The sequence below is a fragment of the Rana temporaria genome, chromosome 6, assembly GCF_905171775.1.
Source record: "Rana temporaria chromosome 6, aRanTem1.1, whole genome shotgun sequence".
NCBI classification, from domain to species: Eukaryota; Metazoa; Chordata; class Amphibia; order Anura; family Ranidae; genus Rana; species Rana temporaria.
The window spans coordinates 142036257-142059915 of NC_053494.1; the positions used below are offsets into that span (position 1 = coordinate 142036257).

At 42.9% G+C, this 23659-nt stretch overlaps 1 protein-coding gene across 14 annotated transcripts in view; it reads right to left on the reverse strand.

Moving 5' to 3' along the window:
- The window catches only part of IKZF2 (IKAROS family zinc finger 2), a 141084-nt gene that overhangs the window by 93860 nt on the left and 23565 nt on the right, over nucleotides 1-23659 (reverse strand). For all 14 annotated transcript variants that reach the window (XM_040357464.1, XM_040357473.1, XM_040357471.1 and 11 more), the window contains one exon: nucleotides 12393-12497. In XM_040357464.1, the coding sequence (XP_040213398.1) occupies nucleotides 12393-12497 (105 nt within the window). The remainder of the gene's footprint in view (nucleotides 1-12392; nucleotides 12498-23659) is intronic.

The window sequence follows — 23659 nt, forward strand, 5'->3', positions numbered from 1 at the left end:
CCCCTCACCTGCTGTCCAAGCAACATATTCACCCAACAGGAAATGAGGGAAAATCTCCAAAAGCAACACAGACACATAGAAAAATGCTTTTTGTAAGCAGACGGCTATTAGGAATCGCAGCGATGCCGCCCGTGATACCAGATCGCTAAGAATTTGTAATAAAAACATCTCTGCCATTCTAAAGCTTCCATCAAAGCACTTTGCATATTTTTATTTATTATATATATATATATATATATATATATATATATATATATATTACACACAGGGTGGGCCATTTATATGGATACACCAAAAACAAAAGTTGGATTCAAAATGGCCGACTTCAAAGTGGCCACCATGGTCACCACCCATCTTGAAAAGTTTCCCCCCTTACATATGCTAATGTGCCACAAACAGGAAGTTAATATCAGCAACCATTCCCATTTTATTAAGGTGTATCCACACAAATGGCCCACCCTGTATGTATATATATATATTTAGGCTGTGGAAATTAACAGTTAATTCCTTGATTAATCGTTAATTTCTTTAATCGATCAAAATAATTTTGATCGGGACAATCCGTGGATTGAGCTCCGCGGTCTCGCCCATAGGAAAGGCTGAGGCTTCGGCCTAGCTCCGGAGCCGTGGCCATCTTGGTACACCCGGCGGCGGCCTAGTAGCGGCGCGAGCAGGGAGATGTGGACATTACAGTATGGGGCAGGATGTGGATATTACGGGGGAGATGTGGACATTACAGTATGGGGCAGGATGTGGATATTACGGGGGAGATGTGGACATTACAGTATGGGGCAGGATGTGGATATTACGGGGGAGAGGTGGACATTACAGTATGGGGGGAGAGTTTAATAAAAAAAAAAAAAAATGTGCGTTATAATTAATTGAAATTAGTCGATTAAAAAAACAAAACAAAAAAACACACGATTAAATCGAACACGAAAATTTTAATCAGTAACAGCCCTAATTTATATATATATATATATATATATATATACACATACATACACACACACACCGTATTTATTGGCGTATAACATGCACTTTTTTTCCCCTTAAAATCAGGGGAAAATCGTGGGTGCACATTATACGCCGATCCCCACTGTCTCTGAGCGCCGCCGACAAAGCCTGAACCGAGCCAAGTGTACTGCGCACTCGGCTAGGCTCGGCCACGCTCGGCTCCGCCAGTAGCCACGCGAGAGGAGCCGAGAGGAGTCGAACACACCGGAAATCCAGCTCTGCACAGCTCGACTGAGGCGCCAAATTCAAACACACAACGCTGCAACCCCCGTTAGATGGACGCAACGGACACCGCGCAAGGCCGCAGACGGACGCCGGACAAGGCCGCCGACAGCAGACGGACACCAACAAGGTTGAGCATCCAAAATGCAAGTTTTTTCCTGAACTTCCCTTCTAAGCTTGGGGTGCGCGTTATACGCCGGCACGCGGTATACCCAGATAAATACGGTATATATTCTGTGATTCTGTACTTGCCAAATATGCTGCAGAGATCTCCCTTCACTGAGTGCTGTCTGTTCACTTCCTGGATTTAGACAGATACAGGCACACCTCCAGCTCTGCAGCTCTCATTGGCCCTCTTATTACTCATCCCCTCTTCCTCCCTGGCAAACTCACACTAGAGAGAGCTGTGCATGATGTCATAAGCCTAGGCTTTTTACCAGACAAGAAACAGGAAGTGGGCTGTATAAGGTATTTACTGGCAGAAAAAAACTGTCCGTGTGATTTCATTCAGCAGTTTAGGTGCATGAAAATGTATGACACTTGATATCGCACCAGAACCAGACTGAAAACTGTACTTGATTTTTTTTTTTAAATCATACTGCGGCTGACCCACACATCTGAACGAGCTCCATAGAAAGCTTGTTTGGTTCACGCGTTACGCAAATCGGTCAAGGTTCAAAAGCATCCCATTCGCATATATGTGAACTGGGGTTAACCACTACCATAAGTAATAATTTGTTATTAGGCCTCTTGCACACGATACTCCTGTTTGAGCATCTAGTTTTCCAGACTTTTTTTTAGTTTTAATGCATCTTTGCGCATATGCATTCGTGCACGTTTCCGCGCATGTGCGGTAGCTTGTTCTTGCATTGACAATGTCAATGGACAAATCTGTGCGAATTTGCGCACGAATGAGGCATAAATTGCTGACCTAAAATGCAGATTTTTCTATTTTTGTTTTACTGAAGAAGACACAGCGCTTGTTGTTTACGTGCCTGTGTGCATAGGCACAATACAATGAATGGGCTGTATTTTAGCTCAGTAAAAAAATGAGCTGTACTGAGCTTTTTCAAGCTGCAGTGTGCAAGAGGCCGAAGTGTAAAAAAAAAAACAAAAAAAAAAAAAAAACACACAAACTATCCCGACACTAAAAATAGGCATTAATAATTGGTATCGGTGAGTACTTGAGAAAAAGTATTGTTACTCGTACTTGGTCTTAAAAAACTGGCATCTGTGCATCCCTTATGCCCTGTAAACACGATCGGAATTTCCGATAAAAAAAGTCTGACGGAATTTTTTCAGCGGATATTCCGACCGTGTGGGGGCCGCATCTGACTTTTTTCGTCGGAGTCTAGAAATAGAACATGTTTTATTTTTTTCTGAAGGAAGTTCCGACAGAGAAAAAAAAAACCACACATGCTCAGAATCAAGTCGACGCATGCTCGGAAGCATTGAACTTAATTTTTCTCGGCTCGTCGTACTGTTTTACGTCACCGCGTTTTGGACGGTCGGAATTTGGTCTGACAGTTTGTATGCAAAACAGCTTGAATGGAATTCAGACAAAAAAATTCCATCGGATTTTGGGCCATTGGAAATTCCGATCGTTTGTACGGGGCATAACTTTCACTTTAAATAGTTCCCATTTCCTGTACCAATTGGTGTGGCCACGGTTAGCACTGTATAACCGGTATATAAAACTTAAAGTGGTTGTAAACCCCACTTTTTGACTTTTACCTACAGGTAAGCCTATAATAAGGCTTACCTGTAGGTATAAAGAATATCTCCTAAACCTGTACGGTTTAGGAGATATTCCCCCCGCAATGCGCCGCTGATTGCAGTGGCGCATGCGCAGCGGGGATCCTCGGCAAAAAAGGACCGACACCTGCCGGACCTTGCCGAATTGAAGTCTCCCGCGCGAATGACGTCATCGCCGCTCCAGCCAATCACAGCGCTGAAGCGGCGATACCCGGAGGACACGCCGGAGCAAGATGACATCTCGCTCGGCGTGGACCAGGTAAGTTCTCTTCACCTCATTTTAGGCTAAGTATTTCATAATGAGCTAGTATGGCTTTTCCTTTACAGGTGTAAAAAAAAAAACATTTACAGGGTATACAACCGCTTTACGCTACATATAGCATACATTATGTGTTCTGCTAGTGGCACGGGGACTTCCCATCTAAGTGGGAATGGGTCTTGGAACAAAACAGATCCATTCACAAAAAGCCTTGTTTTTTATTAATAAATACAAGGCTTTCTCCGATTGGTTAAGGTGAAGAGGTGGGCGGCTGATGTAAATCTCCACCTTGGAGAAATCCTTGTATTTATTGATGAAAATACACAAAAAGTCACAAAAAGACAAAAAGGGGGCAGCCCTGGGACTGCATTGAAAGTCCCAGGGTGCCCCCTTTTGTCTTTTTGTGTACTAATAGGGATGGAGGTGTTAGCGGGGTCACACCAGACCTTTATTTTCTTTTTCTGTATGCAGAGTCAGACTGCGGGCATCCATTGTTTAAAAGCCGCGCCTCTTCCTCGTCCTGTTCCGTGATAGGCGGAACACTCAGTTTCCCAGCAGAGCATGTGTTCAGAGTTCCACCTATCACGGACGTCCTCTCGTCCGGGGCCAAGGACGAGAGGACGCCCGTGATAGGCGAAATACTGAACACATGCTCTGCTGGGAAACTGAGTGTTCCGCCTATCACGGAACAGGACGAGGAAGAGGTATGGCATTTGAACAATGGAAGCCCGCAGTCTGACTCTGTATAACCGGCGTATAAGACGACCCCCGATATTTGGGGGATATTTTTAAGTACAAAAGGTCGTCTTATACGCCAGAAAATACGGTATATAAAACTTTAAAGAATTCCTGTCTTTAGAGAGACATTTAGAAAGTAACTCATTCTGACTCTGGACCAAGTAGAACTATAGGTAAACTCCCCCCCTCCCCCCCCATTTTGGATAGAGCAAGGGAGGATTAACACCCCTGCCAAACCATCCGTGTCCCATTGTGGAGATTTCCCTTCACTTCCTGTCCCATAGCCAAATTAGGAAGTGGGAGGAAATCCCTGTAAATCAAGAGAATTCTTTGGGGACCCCCAGGTGACCAGAACAAGTGTCCCCATTGGAAGATTTCCACTTGATTACTTTTTTGGGGAAAAACCCAAAATTTGGGTAATTTCTTTAACTTTCAAGGATAATGGTGAACAGGACAGATAGAGAGGGTGAATCTCCTTAACGGGAAACAGACAGCAACAGAAATTGATAGGTGTTCTATTCCTTTTCCACATACACACAAAAAAGTTTTGCCTTTAGTTATACTTTAAAGCTTTTCAGTGCGCACATAACAAAGGGTTTAAAATGTCAGTCTCTCTACAAATGATGTACCAGTTTTGGGTATATGTCTGCCAGCTACTTACTTCTACTGTATCTCAGGGATATATACTAAGGGGCAGATCCACAAAGAGAGTACACCGGTGTATCTACTGATACGCCGGCGTACTTTCAAATTTCCTGCGTCGTATCTTTGGTTTGAATCCTCAAACCAAGATAAGACGGCATCTGGGTAAGGCTGGGTTCACACTACGGTTTTCCCGTCCGTCAGCCGCATACGATTTCAGTATTGAAAACGTACGGGCCCGGACGGGAAAACGTAGAGATAGACAATGCATTGCAAATCGTATGCACTCGGATGCATCCGGGTGCGTACGATTTGCTGGCAAAACGTTTTTTAAACGTACGCAAAACCGTGTTCAACCACGGTTTTGCGGTCGTTTTTAAAACAGTATGGCAACCGCATACGTTTTCCTTTAACATTAATGTTAATGGAAAACGCACATATGTGCGGTGCCATACGTTCCCGTCCGTTTCAGCCGCATACGTTTTTTCATATAAATCGTATGCGGCTGACGGACGGGAAAACCGTAGTGTGAACCCAGCCTTAGATCCGACAGGCGTACGGCTTCGGATCTTAGATGCAATACTTCGGCATCCGCTGGGTGGAGTTCCTGTCGTTTTCCGCGTCGAGCATGCAAATTAGCTATTTCCGACGATCCACGAACGTACGAGCGGCCGTTGCATTCTGTTACGTCGTCTTTGTCCGGCGTATAGTTAAAGCTGCTGTTTTGTGGCGTATAGTTAAACCTGCCATGTTAAGTATGGCCGTCGTTCCCGCGTTTAATTTTAATTTTTTTCTCCGTTTGCGCAAGTCGTCCGTGAATCGCGGGATGGACGTAATTTACGTCCAAGTCAAAACAATGACGTCCTTGCGACGTCATTTTGCGCAATGCACGGCGGGAAATTTAGGGGCGGCGCATGCACAGTTAGTTCGGCGCGGGGACGCGCTTCATTTAAATGAAACACGCCCCCTACCCGCCCAACTTGAATTCCGCGCCCTTATGCCGCGAGAGATAGACTACGCCACCGTAACTTACGGCGCAAAATCTATAAGGATTCGAACCAAAGAGAAGTAAGGTACGGCGGCGTAGCGTATCTGAGATACGGTGCGCCGGGGCAGATCTTTGTGGATCTGCCCCTTAGGTTATATATATAGGTTGGTTTGTTCATTTTTGCTTTTTTATGGTGTTGGATTTTTCATCAGTTTTACCTTACAGAGAATGCAGCAGTGGTGAAGTCAAACTCACTTGCTTGGCTTTATAATAGCTGTGCCCCGGAGCAGAGCTGGAAAATCTGGTGAGACAATCTTAGACTGAGGTTCCCAAGAGCTACAAGCATCCGGTGGGTGATCCAAACCATGAGAGTTATCAGTTCCGGGACTACTGGGACTTTCGATCTGATAATCTATGCTTTGTGGGTATTTACCATTACCAACGACGATTCTGAGCTGTTGAGTCAGCTGACCAAAAAAGTAACACACAGCACAATTTCTAATTCTGGTAGACTATTTTTTTTTTTAGCCTCTAAATATAACTCTGTGTTAAAGTGGATGTAAACCAGATTTTTTTTTTCCTGTCACAATGTAGAGTATAAGATTTCCTATTATCTGTGCCCAGTCTTGCCACAAAGAGTTAATCCAGCTCTGAGCAATCCTCTTTTCTTTTTTCAGCGAGATAAACGGACAAACGGAAGAAAACTTTTGTCCGTTCTTCCCCCTTGCTGTGAATGACAGGTTATTTACACATCTCATGCAATAGCCTGGAGACAGGCATTCTTTTTTTAACTAAATAAACAAAATCTATCTTTTGTTTATTTTGTTGTCCACTTTCTCCAGAAGTTGCCAGCTGCGCTGGGGCCCAGTCTTTTAATTTTAAATTTCATATGACACACTTGTTCCAAGTATTGCCAGTTTTTAACGCCTAAAGACTTTGTTTTCTAGGCATTATTTTTTAATTCCCACCCCTACTCCTTTTCTGAAGTCATGTGGTTACTTTTCTGGATTTTGACTGGATGTTAGTGATCATAGCAGAATTTAGTGTAAGGAATACACAGGAAAAATGCATGTTGACAAGGTAGAGGTGGGCGGGGAGTCTACAGACATCACGACTCCACCCACCGAGCTCCGGACAACAGATCCACCCACAGAATCTGCAGTTCTTATAACAGACAGAGGGGGTTTACATCCACTTTAACCTACACAGCAGTACACCTATGTTCCGAGTGCAGGCATTGCACTTACGGCACTGTCCATCCATAGCGCTGCCTGTATCCTCCGACGGCAGCTAGCATCACAGACGTGTGACGTCACCCGCCATAGAGGATCGGAGACAGCATGCGCGTGTGTTCCTCTCCATCTCAGCCGCGCTACAGTCATGGCCACCGCTGCCCACGTTTGAGTGTTTCCTCACCCTCCCCTTCACCACAGACTGTCAAATACTTGGGAACAGAAGCCCTAAGTCGCGCTACAGTCCCGGCCAGCGCTGCCTACGTTTTAGAGTTCCAGCTCCCTCCCCTCCACCATCGATGGCTGACAGCTAGAAGCCCTAAGGTACTGTGTATCTCTTTGAACGTAGGAGCTGCTCTCTGAAGCCTCGTACACAGGACCGAGGAACTCGACGGGCGAAACACATAGTTTTCCTCATCGAGTTCCTTGTTAGGCTGTCGAGGAACTTGCAAAGGCAAGTTTCTCCATTCCCGTCGAGGAAAAAGAAGACAGGCTCTCTTTTTGGCTCGACGGGATACTTGACAGTTTCCTCGTCGAAAAATGTACACACGACCGGTTTCCTCGGCAAAAAAAAAATCCCATTTCTTGCTGGTTTTTGCCGAGAAACTCGGTCGTGTGTACGAGGCCTGAGTCCTGAGACCTTATCCCATTGTGCTCCCTGGATCTTGGAAACTACCATTGCTTGCTGTACATTGCTGCTTATTTTATATTTATTTTTAACTGCATTTACTATTTGGACTATTATCCACTCATGATTGGATCTAGTATATGCCATTGTGACCAATAAATACACTTACTTTACATTTTTTGGTATTGAGTTTATATGTGTTTGAGAGCCATGAGCGCTGGTTTTAGTGCTTTTTTCTGTGTTTAACCCAGGGTTTGACAAATTTGCTTGGATTCTAGGAGCCAGCTAAAAAAGTTAGGAGCCAGAAACGTGCTTGCGCGCAGAAGCGAACACATACGTGAGCAGCGCCCGCATATGTAAACGGTGTTCAAACCACACATGTGAGTTATCGCCGCGATTGGTAGAGCGAGAGCAATAATTCTAGCCCTAGACCTCCTCTGTAACTCAAAACATGCAACCTGTAGATTTTTTTAAACGTCGCCTATGAAGATTTTAAAGGGTAAAAGTTTGTCGGCATTCCACGAGCGGACGCAATTTTGAAGCGTGACATGTTGGGTATGAATTTACTCGGCGTAACATTATCTTTCATAATATTAAAAAAATGGGGATAACTTTACTGTTGTCTTATTTTTTTTAATTAAAAAAAGTGTAATTTTTCCCCAAAAAAGTGCGCTTGTAAGACCGCTGCGCAAATACGGCGTGACAAAGTATTGCAACGATCGCCATTTTATTCTCTAGGGTGTTAGGATAAAAAATATATATAATGTTTGGGGGTTCTAATTAGAGGGAAGAAGATGGCAGTGAAAATAGTGAAAAATGACATTAGAATTGCTGTTTAACTTGTAATGCTTAACTTGTAATACCAACGGCCACCACCAGATGGCGCCAGCTCACACAAGGAAGAGCTGGGGACTTCACAAAAAAAAAGCCAAGTCGCCAGGATGCCATTTCTAGTCGCTATGGCGACCTGGCTACCGGGATTTGTCAAGCCCTGGTATAACCTATGTGTCCATGCAGGAATTTAGAGGCAGGGGGAAAAAAAGCGTCTAAATGCATTCCCGTGTTAACGCATTCTAAAGCTTAGAATTCTGGCCAATAGAATGCAATAATGCCAGACATGGAAATGCGCATGCAAAAACCACAGCTTTTTACCACTTTAGGAGATAAAAGTGTCAACAGAATACAGTGTGCATCTAATTAGCTGTTTTTTGGGTCTATGGTGCATGCAAAGGACAGCCAGACAAGGCACCAAAATGATCCGACTATACAGCTATGGCACAGCAGAAAAAGTGGACAAGATATGACGTACGCTTGCTAGAACACCATTTTAGAATCCAAATACAATTATGGGATTGTTGGTCACACCTTGCTATTTTGAGAAAATAGCTATTCAATAACGATCAATAGCTTCAAGCAGAATCATGGCAGAAGCTGTAGATAAATCACAGTATAGGTCACTGAATGCACCAAGTTAGGAAAGCTTTTCCCCATTCAAGCACAAACATCTTCTGTTGATACGCATCAATTAACTTCATCTCTATGGCTGAATTTTCTGATTGATCTAGGAACATATGTTTTTTGCAGAATACTAGTGCTGCAAGGTTAAAGTGGTTGTAAACTTCAATCTTTGACTTGTACCTATAGGCAAGCCTAGAATAAAGCTTACCTTTAGTTACTTTACATATCTCCTAAACGTGCACCATTTAGGAGATATTTACTATGGGCCATATTCTGAGTAAAGTTACGATGGAGTATCTCAGGATACTCCATCGTATCTCTCTTTTTTGGGCTGCGTATCTATGCGAGTGATTCTTAGAATCATTTTCGCATAGATACGCTGAAGATCCGACATGTGTAAGTCACTTAAACTGTCGGATCTTAAATGTAATTACTCCGCCGGCCGCTAGGTGGCGTTTACGTTCAGGTCTCAGGTCTCATTTGTTTATGCAAATGAGCCTGATACGCTGATTCCCAAACGAATTTGCGTCGCGTAACCGTCGCTTACGTCGTTTGCGTAGGCATAAGGTTACCCCTGCTATATGAGGGGTAACTTTACGCCAGTCCCACGTAGGCCATGTTACGTATGGCATCGGGTCCGCGTCGTGTTTTCCCGTCAGGTACGTCGTTTTACTAAGTCGTTCTTGAATACGACGTGTACGTCAATGACGCACACGTCGGCGTCATTGACGTTTTACGCCGAGAACTGGAGCAATGCGCACTGGGCTATTTTAAGCCCGCCGCATGCGCAGTTCGTTAGAATCGGGGGCGCGCTTAATTTAAATAGAAGCCGCCCCCTTGGATATACGCGGGGATACGCCGGGCCAATTACACTCCGCCGCCCCAAACTACGGAGCAAGCGTTTGGGGAATACAGCACTTGCTCCTGTAGGTTGGGGCTGCGGAGTGTAAATGGCTTACGCGCTTTATTTAAGAATATGGCCCTATATATGCAGCGGATGACGTCATTGACGCTTGCGTTCTGAAGGAACGGCTGCCCAAGCTGTTCCTTATGCATCCTGTGGGCGTAAATGGCAGCTCCCCCGCGCATGCACGGGAATGGCGTCATCGTGGCTTCGGCAAATCACACAGCCGGAGTCTGCGGACCCGGAAGGAAGACAGGGGAAGATGGAAGCGACCACCAGCGATGACAGCGCATCGCTGGAAGGCTTCATTTTCAGGTAAGTTTCACACAACGTGCTAGTATGGAATGCATACTAGCACATTACAACAGCGTTAACATTTTCACATCATATTGTGGTCACAAACGGGTTTAAAGTGTTTGTTAACCCACAGGGTACAATTTACATGATCCTCTTGGTTGATGAATTTAATGTCCCACTGTGACTGTGCGTTATAAAAAAATGCAGCTATATACCTTGTTTACCGAGCGCAGATCAGCGATCAGGTGACCCGCCGTCTTTCTTCTCTCTCACATGACAGCTGCAGCGAGCGGGGGCCGAGGATCCCCCGCTGACGTAAATCAGGATGAGAGAGGCGGCACCGCTCGCTGTGGCCGTCATGCAAGCGGGGAGAAAGACGGCGGGTCACGTGATCGTCGATCTGCGCTCTGTAAACAAGGTATATAGTTGACTTTTTTTATAACGCACAGTCACAGGGGGACATTAGATTCATCAACCAAGAGGATAATGTAAATTGTACCCCAATTTGAGCAGCAGAAGGGGAGGGGGCAGGAGGACAGAGGAACATAAACTGACCACGGTGATAGGGCTCAGCAGCTATGATGATCTGTGGTCAGTTTATAGAGGGGAGGGCAGAAACTGGCAGGATCAGCCAGGTATTTCAGGTGTTCCAGGGGGCCAAATGACTGCACAAGCATTTGGGATCTTTATTTTTTTGGGGGGTTACCAAAGGCATTCATATCTTCCAATTGTGTTTACGGGAACCCTAACCATGTGACCGGAAACCAATTAGTGTAGCGCTGAGTCTGATCGGTCTACATATATTTGTTGCTTTAGCTAAAGCGAATTTCTCATTTTAAAAAGTTCATTTCACTTGGGCGCCTTTCACACGGGTGTTCCATCTGTCCCTTTTTTATCTGTCTGTTGATGGATGAAAAACAGACAGCAATGCATTTCCTTGGGCAAACGGATGTAAAGAGACGTCGTCCATTTACATCCGTTTTTCATTTGATTCCTTTTCAGTTCCGTTTAGTTTTTTTAGGTTGCACACCCTTTAACAATAATGATCATAAATATGAATTGTATCTTATGATTTGCTGTTTTAGCCCCACCTGTAATGACTCTATGCAATAAACCAATGGTCTCCAAACTGCAGCCCTTTGCTTGCCTCTACCCGGCCCTTGGGACACTATTCCTCTAAATGACACCATCGATGGGGCACTATTCCTCCTGCCAAGACCAATGATGGGCACTATTCCTTCTGCCAAGACCAATTATGGGGCACTATTCCAGCTGCCAAGACCAATGATGGGCACTATTCCTTCTGCCAAGACCAATGAAGGGGCACTAATCTAGCTGCCAAGACCAATGATGGGCACTATTCCTTCTGCCAAGACCAATGACGGGGAACTATTCCTCCTGCCAAGACCAATGACAGGGCACTATTCCTCCTGCCAACACCAATGATGGGGCACTATTTCTCCTGCCAACACCAATGACGGGGCACTATTTCTCCTGCCAACACCAATGACGGGGCACTATTCCTCCTGCCAACACCAATGACGGGGCACTATTCCTCCTGCCAACACCAATGATGGGGCACTATTCCTCCTGCCAACACCAATGATGGGGCACTATTACTCCTGCCTAGACCAATAATGGGGCACTATTACTCCTGCCAAGACCAATGATGGGGCACTATTCCAGCTGCCAAGACCAATGATGGGGCACTATTCCAGCTGCCAAGACCAATGATGGAGCACTATTCCTCCTGCCTAGACCAATGATGGGGCACTGTTCCTCCTGCCAACACCAATGATGGGGCACTATTCCTCCTGCCTAGACCAATGATGGGGCACTATTCCTCCTGCCTAGACCAATGATGGGGCACTATTCCTCCTGCTAAAACCTATAATGGGGCAGGGTTTACTCCCACTGATGCCAGGGCATTTTTTACTCACACTGGCCACAGTCCACCCCTCTAAAGCCTGAAGGACAGTAAAGTGGCCCTTTTGTTTAAAACGTTTGCAATATACACTAAACAGACAGCCAATAAAAATCTGTGTGTATTAGCAAAACCTATGCAATAATTTTTGGTGACTTGTCAATTTAGCAGATCTGTGTAAAACAATATTTAGTAACAAGGGGTAAAGCCAAAAAAGTATGTTGGTTGAAACTGCCAAATAACAAACGGTAATGAAAATGCAGGACGCGTTCTACTTCTGTGAATATATATTTTACAATGGTTGCAAAGAAAAGCTGACATGACTTACTGCTTGCCATGTGATTGGGGGAGGAATGCTGTCCATTAGGTGTGCAGGAGGTCAGGTCTATGGCCATGTTGGAGTGATCCCTCTCGGGCACAAGCTCATTATCACCTAGAAAAAGAAAAGACAACCGTCAGAATGTATCTGCCTTTAGGGAAAGAGCCCATCGGACAAGAGGAATGCCAACTGGACAAAAGCAGAACTGAGCTTCATGCAGTTTTAAAAGCAGTGCTAAACCTACATTGAAGACAAATTCCATTTTCAGCAACAGTTTTGTTCCTTTTGGATAAAAGGTTACATACAGTAAATTAATAAAAACTGCACATGGTAATCACCCCTGCCAGTGGTAAATGGTTTGTCTCAAACGCTACGTCAGCTTGTTCTGTTTAAAAGCAGGCTTATTGGTCAGATCACCAAAATAATAGGAAAGAAAGCCTAAAAAGAGAAAACTAATGCAGCCATCACATCTAAAAAAAAATGGTAAGTTGAAATATAAGAAATGTTTTCCTTTGGATTTAACACCACTTTAAGCAAAGTCAACAGAATGATTATTTATTTTTTTTGGATCAGAATTTTGATTATCAAACCCCAAATGAATCCTTGTAGTAAAGCAGAATTGGCTGCTGTCCCTCACTTCCAGCTACAGTCATTGGCCCGGATTCAGATACAATGGTGTATCTATCGGCGGGCGTAACGTATCTCAGATAAGTTACACCGCCCTAACTTAGGGCGCAAGTTCCGTATTCATAAAAAACTTGCGCCCTAAGTTACGGTGGCGTGGCGTATGTGGTCCGGTGTAAGCCTGCCTAATTAAAATGTGGATGATGTGGGCGTGTTTTATTTAAATTAATTGTGACCCCACGTATTTGAAGTTTTTTACGAACGGCGCATGCGCCGTTCGTGAAAGAATCCCAGTGCGCATGCTCATAATTACGCCGCAAATCGTCAATGCTTTAGACGTGAACGTAACTTACGTACAGCCCTATTCGCGAACGACTTACGCAAACGACGTAATCGATGGAAAATTCGACGCTGGCCCGACGTCCATACTTAACATAGGATACCCCTCATATAGCAGGGGTAACTTTACGCCGGAAAAAGCCTAAAGTAAACGACGTAAAAAAATGCGCCGGGCGGACGTACGTTTCTGAATCGGCGTATCTACCTAATTTGCATATTCCTCGCGTAAATCTACGGAAGCGCCACCTAGCGGCCAGTGTAAATATACAGCCTAAGATACGACGGTGTAAGACACTTACGCCGGTCGGATCTTAGGGAAATCTATGCGCAACTAATTCTATGAATCAGTCGCATAGATACGACCCCGCAACTCAGAGTTACGACGGCGTATACGGAGATACGCCGTCGTAACTGCTATCTGAATCCGGGCCATTGATTTTACCCTACAAAGTAGTTCCAATTTTCAGTTCTGACCCCCAATATCATTACGTCTCTATTTTATATCCTGTTGGGTTCAACTTTTATTCTATATAAAATAAGCTGACACAAGTGGAAATAAATTTTTTTAATTAAAATGTTGAATGTATTAAATGCAAATTTTTCTGTAACGGTTTATAAAATGTGTTAGCTGGAGTTTGACGTCAATTGTTCAGTGTATCTAAATCTGCTAGTACATCTAACACTCTCTTCCCACCTGACTGACAATGCCGCTGTCCAAAGGCGTCTTTGTGCTCCTTCATCCAGAGTGGGGACACTAATACAGGGAGGTGTGATACTGGCCAGATCACCAAGTGAAAACAGAGGGAAAAAGGTAACAAAAAAAAGATAACTAACACAGACACCACATCTAATAATTGGTAAGCTGCAAAATATAAAATGTTTTTGGTTGGTACTGGTTTACGTGCAAAAAATAAAAAGTGCAGCGCTCAAGTATTAAACCCTATCCCAGATGCCAGATCAACTGTTACCACTGAGCACATGTTGGTTTGGAATAATTATTATATTTATCGTTTTTTTTTTTTTGTTTTTTTTTCATGCAAATGATTCATTTTGGGCACTATAAAGATTAAATGGTTTTATGGTTATGTGAATATTATACACAATTGGATGTCCCATAAATGACTCATACAGAGGAGGATAGGGATTTACACTTGGGCACTGCGCTTTATTTTTTGCACTTAAAGCGGAGGTTCACCCTAAATCATATTGAATGTTTATTCCGTCTAAATTCCAATGCGAGTTTGGCCGGGTAAAGGCCTGATCATGTGTACGGGGCTTTACTCTTCCCTTAGCTATCCTTCGTTGCATGGCATTGGTAACCAGCAAGGAGTATGAAAGCAACCAGGTACTACAGTAGGCCCCAGACATTATGGTTCTAAAATATAAAAAAAATATTTATTTATGGCTACCTACTCTACATTCCACAAATTGTTCCTTAACAGGGTTGTAAAGGAAAAAATGTTTTTTCCCTAAATAGCTTCCTTTACCTTAGTGCAGTCCTCCTTCACTTACCTCATCCTTCCATTTTGCTTTTAAATGTCCTTATTTCTTTTGAGAAATGCTCACTTCCTGTTCTTCTGTCTGTAACTAAACACAGTAATGCAAGGCTTTCTCCCAGGTGTGAAGAAAGCCTCTTGAGGGGGGGAGAGGGCAAGCAGGAGTATCAGGACGCCCACTAACACACAGCTCCTTTCTCTATCTGCAAAGTAGAGAGTGTCCTGACTTGCCTGCTCGCCCCCTCAAGAGGCTTTCTCCACACCAGGAAGAAAGCCTTGCATTACGGTGTTGAGTTACAGACAGAAGAACAGGAAGTAAGCATTTCTCAGAAGAAATAAGGACATTAAAAAGCAAAATCGAAGGATGAGGTAAGTGAAGGAGGACTGCACTAAGGTAAAGGAAGCTATTTAGGGGGAAAAAAATCCTTTACAACCCCTTTAAGTAGAGGGGCAAAATTGGGAAACAAAGCCATTCAGTAAAAAAAAAAATGTAAGTATCAAAGTTTAATCATGCTGGAACCTGTAGCCTCTTTGAGGCAACAGTCCTACAGGTTGTCAAATATAATAAAGAAATTATAATGATTTTAGTTTTTTTACATAAAACAAACACCCACGGTAAGTACCCGTTCACACAACCGCGACTTGGGATCCGACTTGTGTCATGAGCAATTACATTGAAGTGAATAAGAGCCGTCTTAATGCACACTACTGAATTTGCTCCGACTTCAGAAAAAGTTCCTGTACTACTTCAAGGCGACTTGTACCCATAGATTTCAATGGAAGTCGCCTCAAAAGTCGGATTGGTGTCTTAACTGAAGCAACTTTACAGAAAGAGAAAATAGTTTCTCAGGCAAACCCCTACCTCCCACAGAGCTGATTATTGTTTGATTGGCCACTGGCAAAGTTGCCTGTCCCGGAGGCAACTTGAAGTTGCCTCGCAGTCCTGCCGACTTTCATGTCGCTGTAGTGTGAACCGGCACTTAACATCTAGTGATGTGGCACAGTGGGGAGCAATAGTTTTCAACACACAACAATAGTCAACATCAATAGCCTGGTTTTCACGTAGATGTGGAACCTTTCTTTCTATGGGGTCTAGGTAGGTAGTGTAGTAGCCAACGGGGTTTACTCCGTACTCCGTTCTAGGACATATGAGTAAACGATGAGAAGAGGACCTCAGCAATCTTTGCACAGAGATCAATCTCCAAGATGCCTTCCAAAAAAAAAACTCCTGAGGAATATCATATTTGCAACAGGATCCCTCTCCTCCTCACAGAATGTTTTCTCCCAGAGTCTTAACATGTTCTTTCCTGTGGATGCAATTCCCAGCTAGAAGGGCATTCCATCGTTTAGGGATTTTTATGACTTCTCTCAGTTAAGAATTATTATCTGTAAGAACTTTTAAAGCAACCAGCTTAAAATTTTGAGAAAAACCAAACACAACTATGCTGTATACATTCTTGTGGTAATTCATCAGTAATTAAAATATCAAAAAAAATTGTGACATCTCTTCTAAAGAGAGTACTGCTTGGACTTTGAAGAAGAGGACATACCCCGAAAGCTTGTCCTGAAAAATTGTATGTTAGTGCAAATAAAAAAAGTATCACGGACAGAACTCAATTTTTCCCTGTCACAATTGCACTAATACGGCTACAATCACGTCTTTGCCAGTGAAAACCTTGCTGGACATGATAATAACAATTTAAAATGTTCAAGGACAACTGTACAGAATAAAAATGGTTGACATTTCTAGTTGCTTGACTGTCAAGCAGAACTTTTAAACTTGCAAGTGTAATCAGATGAAGGAAAAATTCCAACAAGATTGATAACTCTGGTGAGATGGCTTCCACAAATCAAGGTTTCCATCAATCTGCACCTGACAGTGGCTCAAACCATTTAAATAAATAAAAAAAATTTTTTTTTTAAAAAACTAAACTAAAAATAGAGCCAAATTGGATGAAAGTCTAAGATATTAATTGCAATGGTTAGTAGAATAAGACATAAAAAAAAGCCAACGCGTTTGGGGGGGGGAAGGGTAACATCGCTCCCCCGTCTTTAAAGCCACAAGAATAAAAAACGATTTTCTGATTACCGATTTTCATACTGATGAAAAATGTCTAAACACGTGTCTAAAGTGTAGACATAATTTCGCATCATTATGACTACGTTTTATCTTTTTTCTTGTATCCTTGATGAAGGGCTTTGCTAATGCCTTGGCTGTTATATTGGCTTATTTACCACCTTCAATAAGGATGATAATTAAGAGTTCTGACAATTCTCTACTCACAGGTCCTATTTTTTTGATTTTGGATAGTGGTGAAGAATTAGAAATCCTATAAAGGTTTTACTGCCATATAAAAGATTCCTTCAATTCCTGTCCGGTAAAACGTTTGTCCCCTGAACAGGAAGTGGAAACATCACAAAAATGGGAAGTAAAAATGGCAAGTAGGGGAATGCTAGGACCTCGGTCAGCTTTCAATTGTCCATTTCCCTGTTGCAGATTTTCTCTCGCCTCCTGGCTAGCAAAAGTTTGTCACCAGATCAAAAAGTGAGGGGATATCTCCCTAACAGAGTCCGGAATAGAAGTAAAATCTGACAGAGGTTCTAGTCTTTCCTCACTCTGCCCCAAACTAAAAAGAAAAGTTTTGGGAATAGATGAGCTTTGAAACAGAATTAAACCCAGCTAGAGGGCTTAATTGAAAAAAAAAAAGAAAAATAGATTTAACGATCAACTTCTGTCAAAATTATTAGGATGGTTTCTGCTAAACCAGCCAAGTTACAATATGTTTATGGCCAACTTTAATGTTTTTAACTCCAATGGAGGAGCAATGGAGACACCGTTGGACAGCAGCATTGTCAATCTAGGGAGACGGTAGGCAGCACTAGATGAACTAACAGAATTGGATGCACTTGACGCACATGATCATTATATGATTTGAAAAGATGTAGGTCTATGGGTAGTTTGTGCCCTCTGCATACAGTAGGTGTCCAGTTCTAACTGATCTTGAAGGAAGAAACAATCAATTATACAGGATGCATTTTTCCAGGAAATCTATTTTGTTTCGCCAAAAAAAAAAAAAGTTCCCGTACATATGGTACCAGCAGGGCCTCTAAGGGGCGATAGCTGTTGGATGAGTTCTTAAACCCACGCAATCATAACTGCAAACCCTGATAAGTTTATATCAAGACCATCTGCCGCCAACCTCCAACAACCCCTCTCCAAAAGTGAAGCAAAAACAGTCATCTGGATCATCATTACTGTATGGCAGTGGTCTCCAAACTGCGGCCCGAGGGCCGGATGCGGCCCTTTGCTTGCCTTTATTCGGCCCTTGGGGCACTATCCCTCCCACTGATACGAGACACTATTCTGACATCTGGTACCAACAGTGGAGCACCATTTCTCCCACTGACACCACTAATGGGGCACTATTCCTCCCTATGATACCAACGATGGGGCCACTATTTCTCCCCCTAATACGATATGTTTAGTTCCACTGATGCCAGAAAAATTTCCACCCACCGATGGCCAAAGTCCGGCCCTCCAAGAGTCTGAAGGACAATAAACCGGCCCTTTGTTTAGAATGTTTGGAGACCCCTGCTGTATGGGATGCGTTTGGCAAACAGATGCCCAAAAGTGGTCAGGTTGTGCTTACATGTCCAATTGACTTATTGTGTTTATAGTCGGTTTTAAAAGCATTCCAGTTCTTTCCAAGTATCAACATTAATTTCTCATTTGTTTTGTAAAACATTTGGTATATACACTTTTAGACTATGAAAACCGTATATTGAATTTCATCTGATTTGCAGGAATAGTCCTTTATCTGTCAAGTGTTAAATGCTACGGGGGTGCCATCTTGCTAGCCCACACCTATATTCTACTGTGTCAAGTGATATAAAGCCAGTTAGCACCTAGGATTTTAAATCTATCTATCTCTATATCTATATCTATATATATATCTATATATCTATATCTATATCTATATATATATATATATATATATATATATATAAATAATCTATATAGAAATATAGAGATAGAACAGCACTGCAGTACACAGTAAGTTATAAATTAACCATAGCTTGTCCTGTCTAATGTAAGCTCAATCACCAAGACCATGATACAATGCCGCCCAAATCCAAAGAGCACAAAAAAACAAAACTGTAGGCAATAGCCATTAACCCTCCGGCAAAAAAAACACTATGTTTAATGTAAGGAGGGTGAAATACTGTACCTTAGACAATACCTACTGTACCTTGGACAACACATTCTACTGAACTCATTCTCAACAAGAGTTCCAGCTGCATGAACCCAAAGCTATCTGTAAGGGTGGCATTGTGACCATCACTACAACAGGGAAATTCTTCCCACTAGCCCCCAATGAGATCGTTTTTGAAAGGGTTTACCTACAACGAATAATTATATCAAGGGCTCCTCTGCAGTAAAATGGTAGAGCAAGACTGCTTTAAAAAAAAGGTACATGGTAAAAAAAAAAGGTCCAGCTCCTTTCAAATTAATTCAACCAGCTTCCAAAAAATTTAAAATAAAAGAACAGATTAGATTAGGGTAACCTACCACAATCAGTTTACATTGAAAGCATGAAGCTGATGATAAATATCAAAGTGCAATGAAAACCGGATAAAAAATAAATAAAAAAAATCACTGAAGATTAGCATTATGATTAATTTGCATTTGCATAGGTGGAATTATAATGGGTAATGTAAAACAATTTACTCATGTACCCCGCACAGTACCTTGGTCTACTTTGGGACCCACATATGGTCATTATTTAACTATGGATGTTCCTAGATGTGCAATTTTTTCACGTTTATGGATCACATGACCAATTTGATTTGGTACAGCTTTACATTTTTGGCTAGGATTCTTCTTTTTGTATTCAAAATACATAAACTACATGAAAAAAAATAAACCACTGAACTGTAGCAAGGAACCAAATAGTTAAAACAACACCCACTTATTTTATATGAACACAGAATCAGAAAAAAGTTCAAATGTAATTTCAAGTCAGTAAAATAGGGGAATGAATGGAACATGCTAGACTATGAAGAATTAAATTAGGCAAATAATTTGCTGGGGAAAAAAAAAAAAAAAAACTTTACATGCTCTTGAGCACCAGGACAGCTTAAAACATAATATACATTATTGTGTACCCTTTTAAAGATAGATCTGTCATTCAAGGCAAGGCAGATGGGAGTAAATGCTAAAATATAGTAGGATAGTAAGGGGCATAACAGAGGGGTGATTTTTGTGCCACCAGCAGTAGATCAGAGGGAAGGCTTTCTCTTGCCCTCATGCCATGGGTGCTCAACCTGTGGCCCTGCGCCTGTTCACCAACCACAAGTCCCATCATGCCTCTGCCTTTGGGAGTCATGCTTGTAACGGTCAGCCTTGCAATGCCTCATGGGACTTGTAGTTCCGCAACAGCTGGAGGGCGACAGGTTGAGCACCCATGCCTCATGAAGTCACTACTGCGCTGGCCCAAAATACTGAAGAATCCACTCACTATTAAAGCGGATGTGCCACTAAAAAAATATATTAAAAGCCAGCAGTTACAAATACTGCAGCTGCTGACTTTTAATATAAGGACACTTACCTGTCCTGGAGTCCAGCGCTGATCGCAGCAGATGACGAGCCGATCGCTCGTCACCCTGCTGCTCCCCCCTCCATCCACGGTGAGGGAACCAGGAAGTGAAGCGCTCCGGCTTCACTGCCCGGTTCCCTACGGCGCATGCGCGAGTCGCGCTGCGCCCGCCGATTGGCTCCCGCTGTGTGCTGGGAGCCGAGTGTTCCCAGCATACAACGGGGGACGGACGGGAAACAAGGAAAAAACCCGTCTTTTGCCCGCATCGTAGGGCCGGAAGTGGGTGCAGATACCTGTCTGTAGACAGGTACCTGCACCCCCCTCCCCCCTGAAAGGTGTCAAATGTGACACCGGAGGGGGGGAGGGTGCCGATCAGCGCGACTTCACTTTAGAGTGGAGATCCGCTTTAAGGGAACAGTGAAAGAGCTACATCTCACTCCAAATGGGTGACTATGCCAAAAGCTTAGCGGTCCCATCACTGGAAAGTTGCCTCCAACAACAGGATTGCCAAGAGCTTTACACCAGTACATCAAAAAGATGCTTGGTGCAATTTCTAAGATGTGGGGTGTGAAAGAAAAAAAAAAAAAACACACGCATGAAACAGACTAGCGCAATACTTGTGTTGAATGCGGTTCACCAGAAATTCAGCTGTTTTTAATAAAGAATGTTCCCACCAATGTGTTGTGCATTAGGGGAAAACAAATTCCTGCTTTTTAGTGCATTGACCTGCAATTTGCCATTCAGGTGAATTCTTCCCAAAAAAGGCATAGCATGTGAATCAACACAATGCACATTAACCTATGTACCAAGGTAGAAACAAGTCTTTAATTTCCCTGTAAACCAGTACAGAAAAGACCAAAACACCAGCACATTGGCATGTATACAGTAAAACCTTGGTTTTCGAGCATAATTCGTTCCAGAAACATGCTTGTAATCCAAAGCACTTGTATATCAAAGCATTTTTTTTACAGGGTACAAAAGAGAAGAGAGGCGCCTCTAAGTGTAGCAATAAGTTGCTAAATGTTGTACCTTCATTAAATGTAACCATATTGCTGCACTTAGAGGCTCTTCCCTTCTCTTTTTTTTATACCCAGTTATGACATGACGCTACTCTTATAAAGACATTGCTTGTATATCAAGGCAAAATTTATAAAAATATTTTTCTTGTCTTGCAAAACGCTCTCAAACCAAGGTTTTACTGTATAGCCTTACTGTGATCAGTGCCCTATACAGTGGTTACAAAAGGCAATAGGGATAGTTTGGTGGCGTACCACTGCAGTTCTGCCGACTTGTAAAGAAATGCAAAGGCCTGATGTTAGAAAAATACCCGGTCTACAAAATCTTCACATTGGTACTCCTTGCTTTTCATTTTCACTACTTGTTGTCTTGAATTTAGTTGGACTGTTACCATAAAAGATCTCGATTTAATCACTGAATATTTTTGTGGCTATAACGCTGCATGGGTACTTGTTATAACAGATCAAAAGGTCCAAAACATAAGAATACCTCTAATGAATGTCTAAAGCCGTGTACACACGATCGGTTTGAAAACCGACCCATTGACTGTTTTCATCGGACAAACCGATCGTGTGTGGGCCCCATCGTTTTTTTTCCCCCATCAGTGAAAATTTTCCTATGGATAAAAAGCCGATAGAAAAATCCGATCGTCTGTGTGGAACTCCATCGGACAAAAATCCACGCATGCTCAGAATCAAGTCGACGCATGCTCGGAAGCATTGAACTTTATTTTTTTGGCTCGTCGTAGTGTTGTACGTCACCGCGTTTTGGCACAGTCGGATTTTTGACTGATGGTGTGTAGGCAAGACTGATGAAAGTCAGCTTCATCGGATATCCGACGAAAAAATCCATCGGATTAGATTCCATCAGATATCCGATCGTGTGTACAGGGCATTAAAGTATTGTAACATGTTAGCCATGAATGGATGCAAACAGTTACGAGTTTAAATAATATACTTTGGTGGCGAACTTAAGTCAGCCAGATGGGGTCCAAGTCATGCCGAAAGCTTGCATCTTTATTAAAACTTAAGTTAGTGAATATAGGGCATCACTTCAACTCCAAACTTTCGGCTCCATGCACACTGGAGCTCATAAACTGAAGTTTTTTGGAGTTTGGGCATTTTTTTTTAAAAGTGCATGAACTCCACCCTATGTTATCCTATGTGTCCATGCACACATGGACGTTTTTGGACGTTTATCAGCAGGGAAGTTTATGGGTTGTTTTCTGAACGTCCTAAAATCGTTTTCAAGAGTCGTTTTTCTGACCACACAAAAAAAGCCAAACGCTGATGAACGCGTTGCATTTATTTGCATTTTCTATGTGCTTTTGCACACTGTTTAATGCAAAGGGGTCCTTTCCTGCCATACTGCACATAAAAATGCACTTTAACACCCTGAAAATGCATGTGCAGTAATGCTTGTTGGCATGCATGTTAATGTTCAGCCATTAATGAGCATTTTGCAGTCCGCCTTTTGTATCATTCCCAGTTTCCTGGAAGGCTCAAAAAAAACTTTTACACTTACCGTATATACTCGAGTATAAGCCGAATTTTTCAGCACATTTTTTTTATGCTGAAATTGCCCCCCTCTGCTTATACTCGAGTCACCTTTTTGAGCCTGATCTCCCGGACTTTGGGGACCCGGTACCAGCCAGCCGTAGGTCCCCTGGACCCCAAAACTTGGCACACAACTCCTCTACAAGTGTGCAAAGTTTGTTGTCTGGGGGACCTACGGCCGGGGACCACCGATTTTTAAAAGCCGGGCACCCCTTCCATAGACTCCCATGTTAAATGGTCTTCTCTCTCGTGTGACTTTCGGGACCCGGGACCAGCTGGTCGTAGGTCCTGGACCCGGTACTTGGCACACATGTAGCCCCATTTCTCCTCTACAAGTGTGCAAAGTTTGTTGTCTGGGGGACCAATGGCTGGGGAGTACCAATTTTTCAAAGCCGGGCACCCCTTCCATAGACTCCAATGTTAAACGTCAGTCTAGTCATGGGCACAGTGAGGCATGGGCATGGACACAGTGAGGCATGCAGATGGACACTCTAGGCTTATACTCGAGTCAATACGTTTTCCCAGTTTTTTTGTGGTAAAATTAGGTGCCTCGGCTTATATTCGAGTTGGCTTATACTCGAGTATATACGGTAATTTGCATTGTGTAAACATTCATTACGTTAAAATGCATACATGTTTCATTTTAA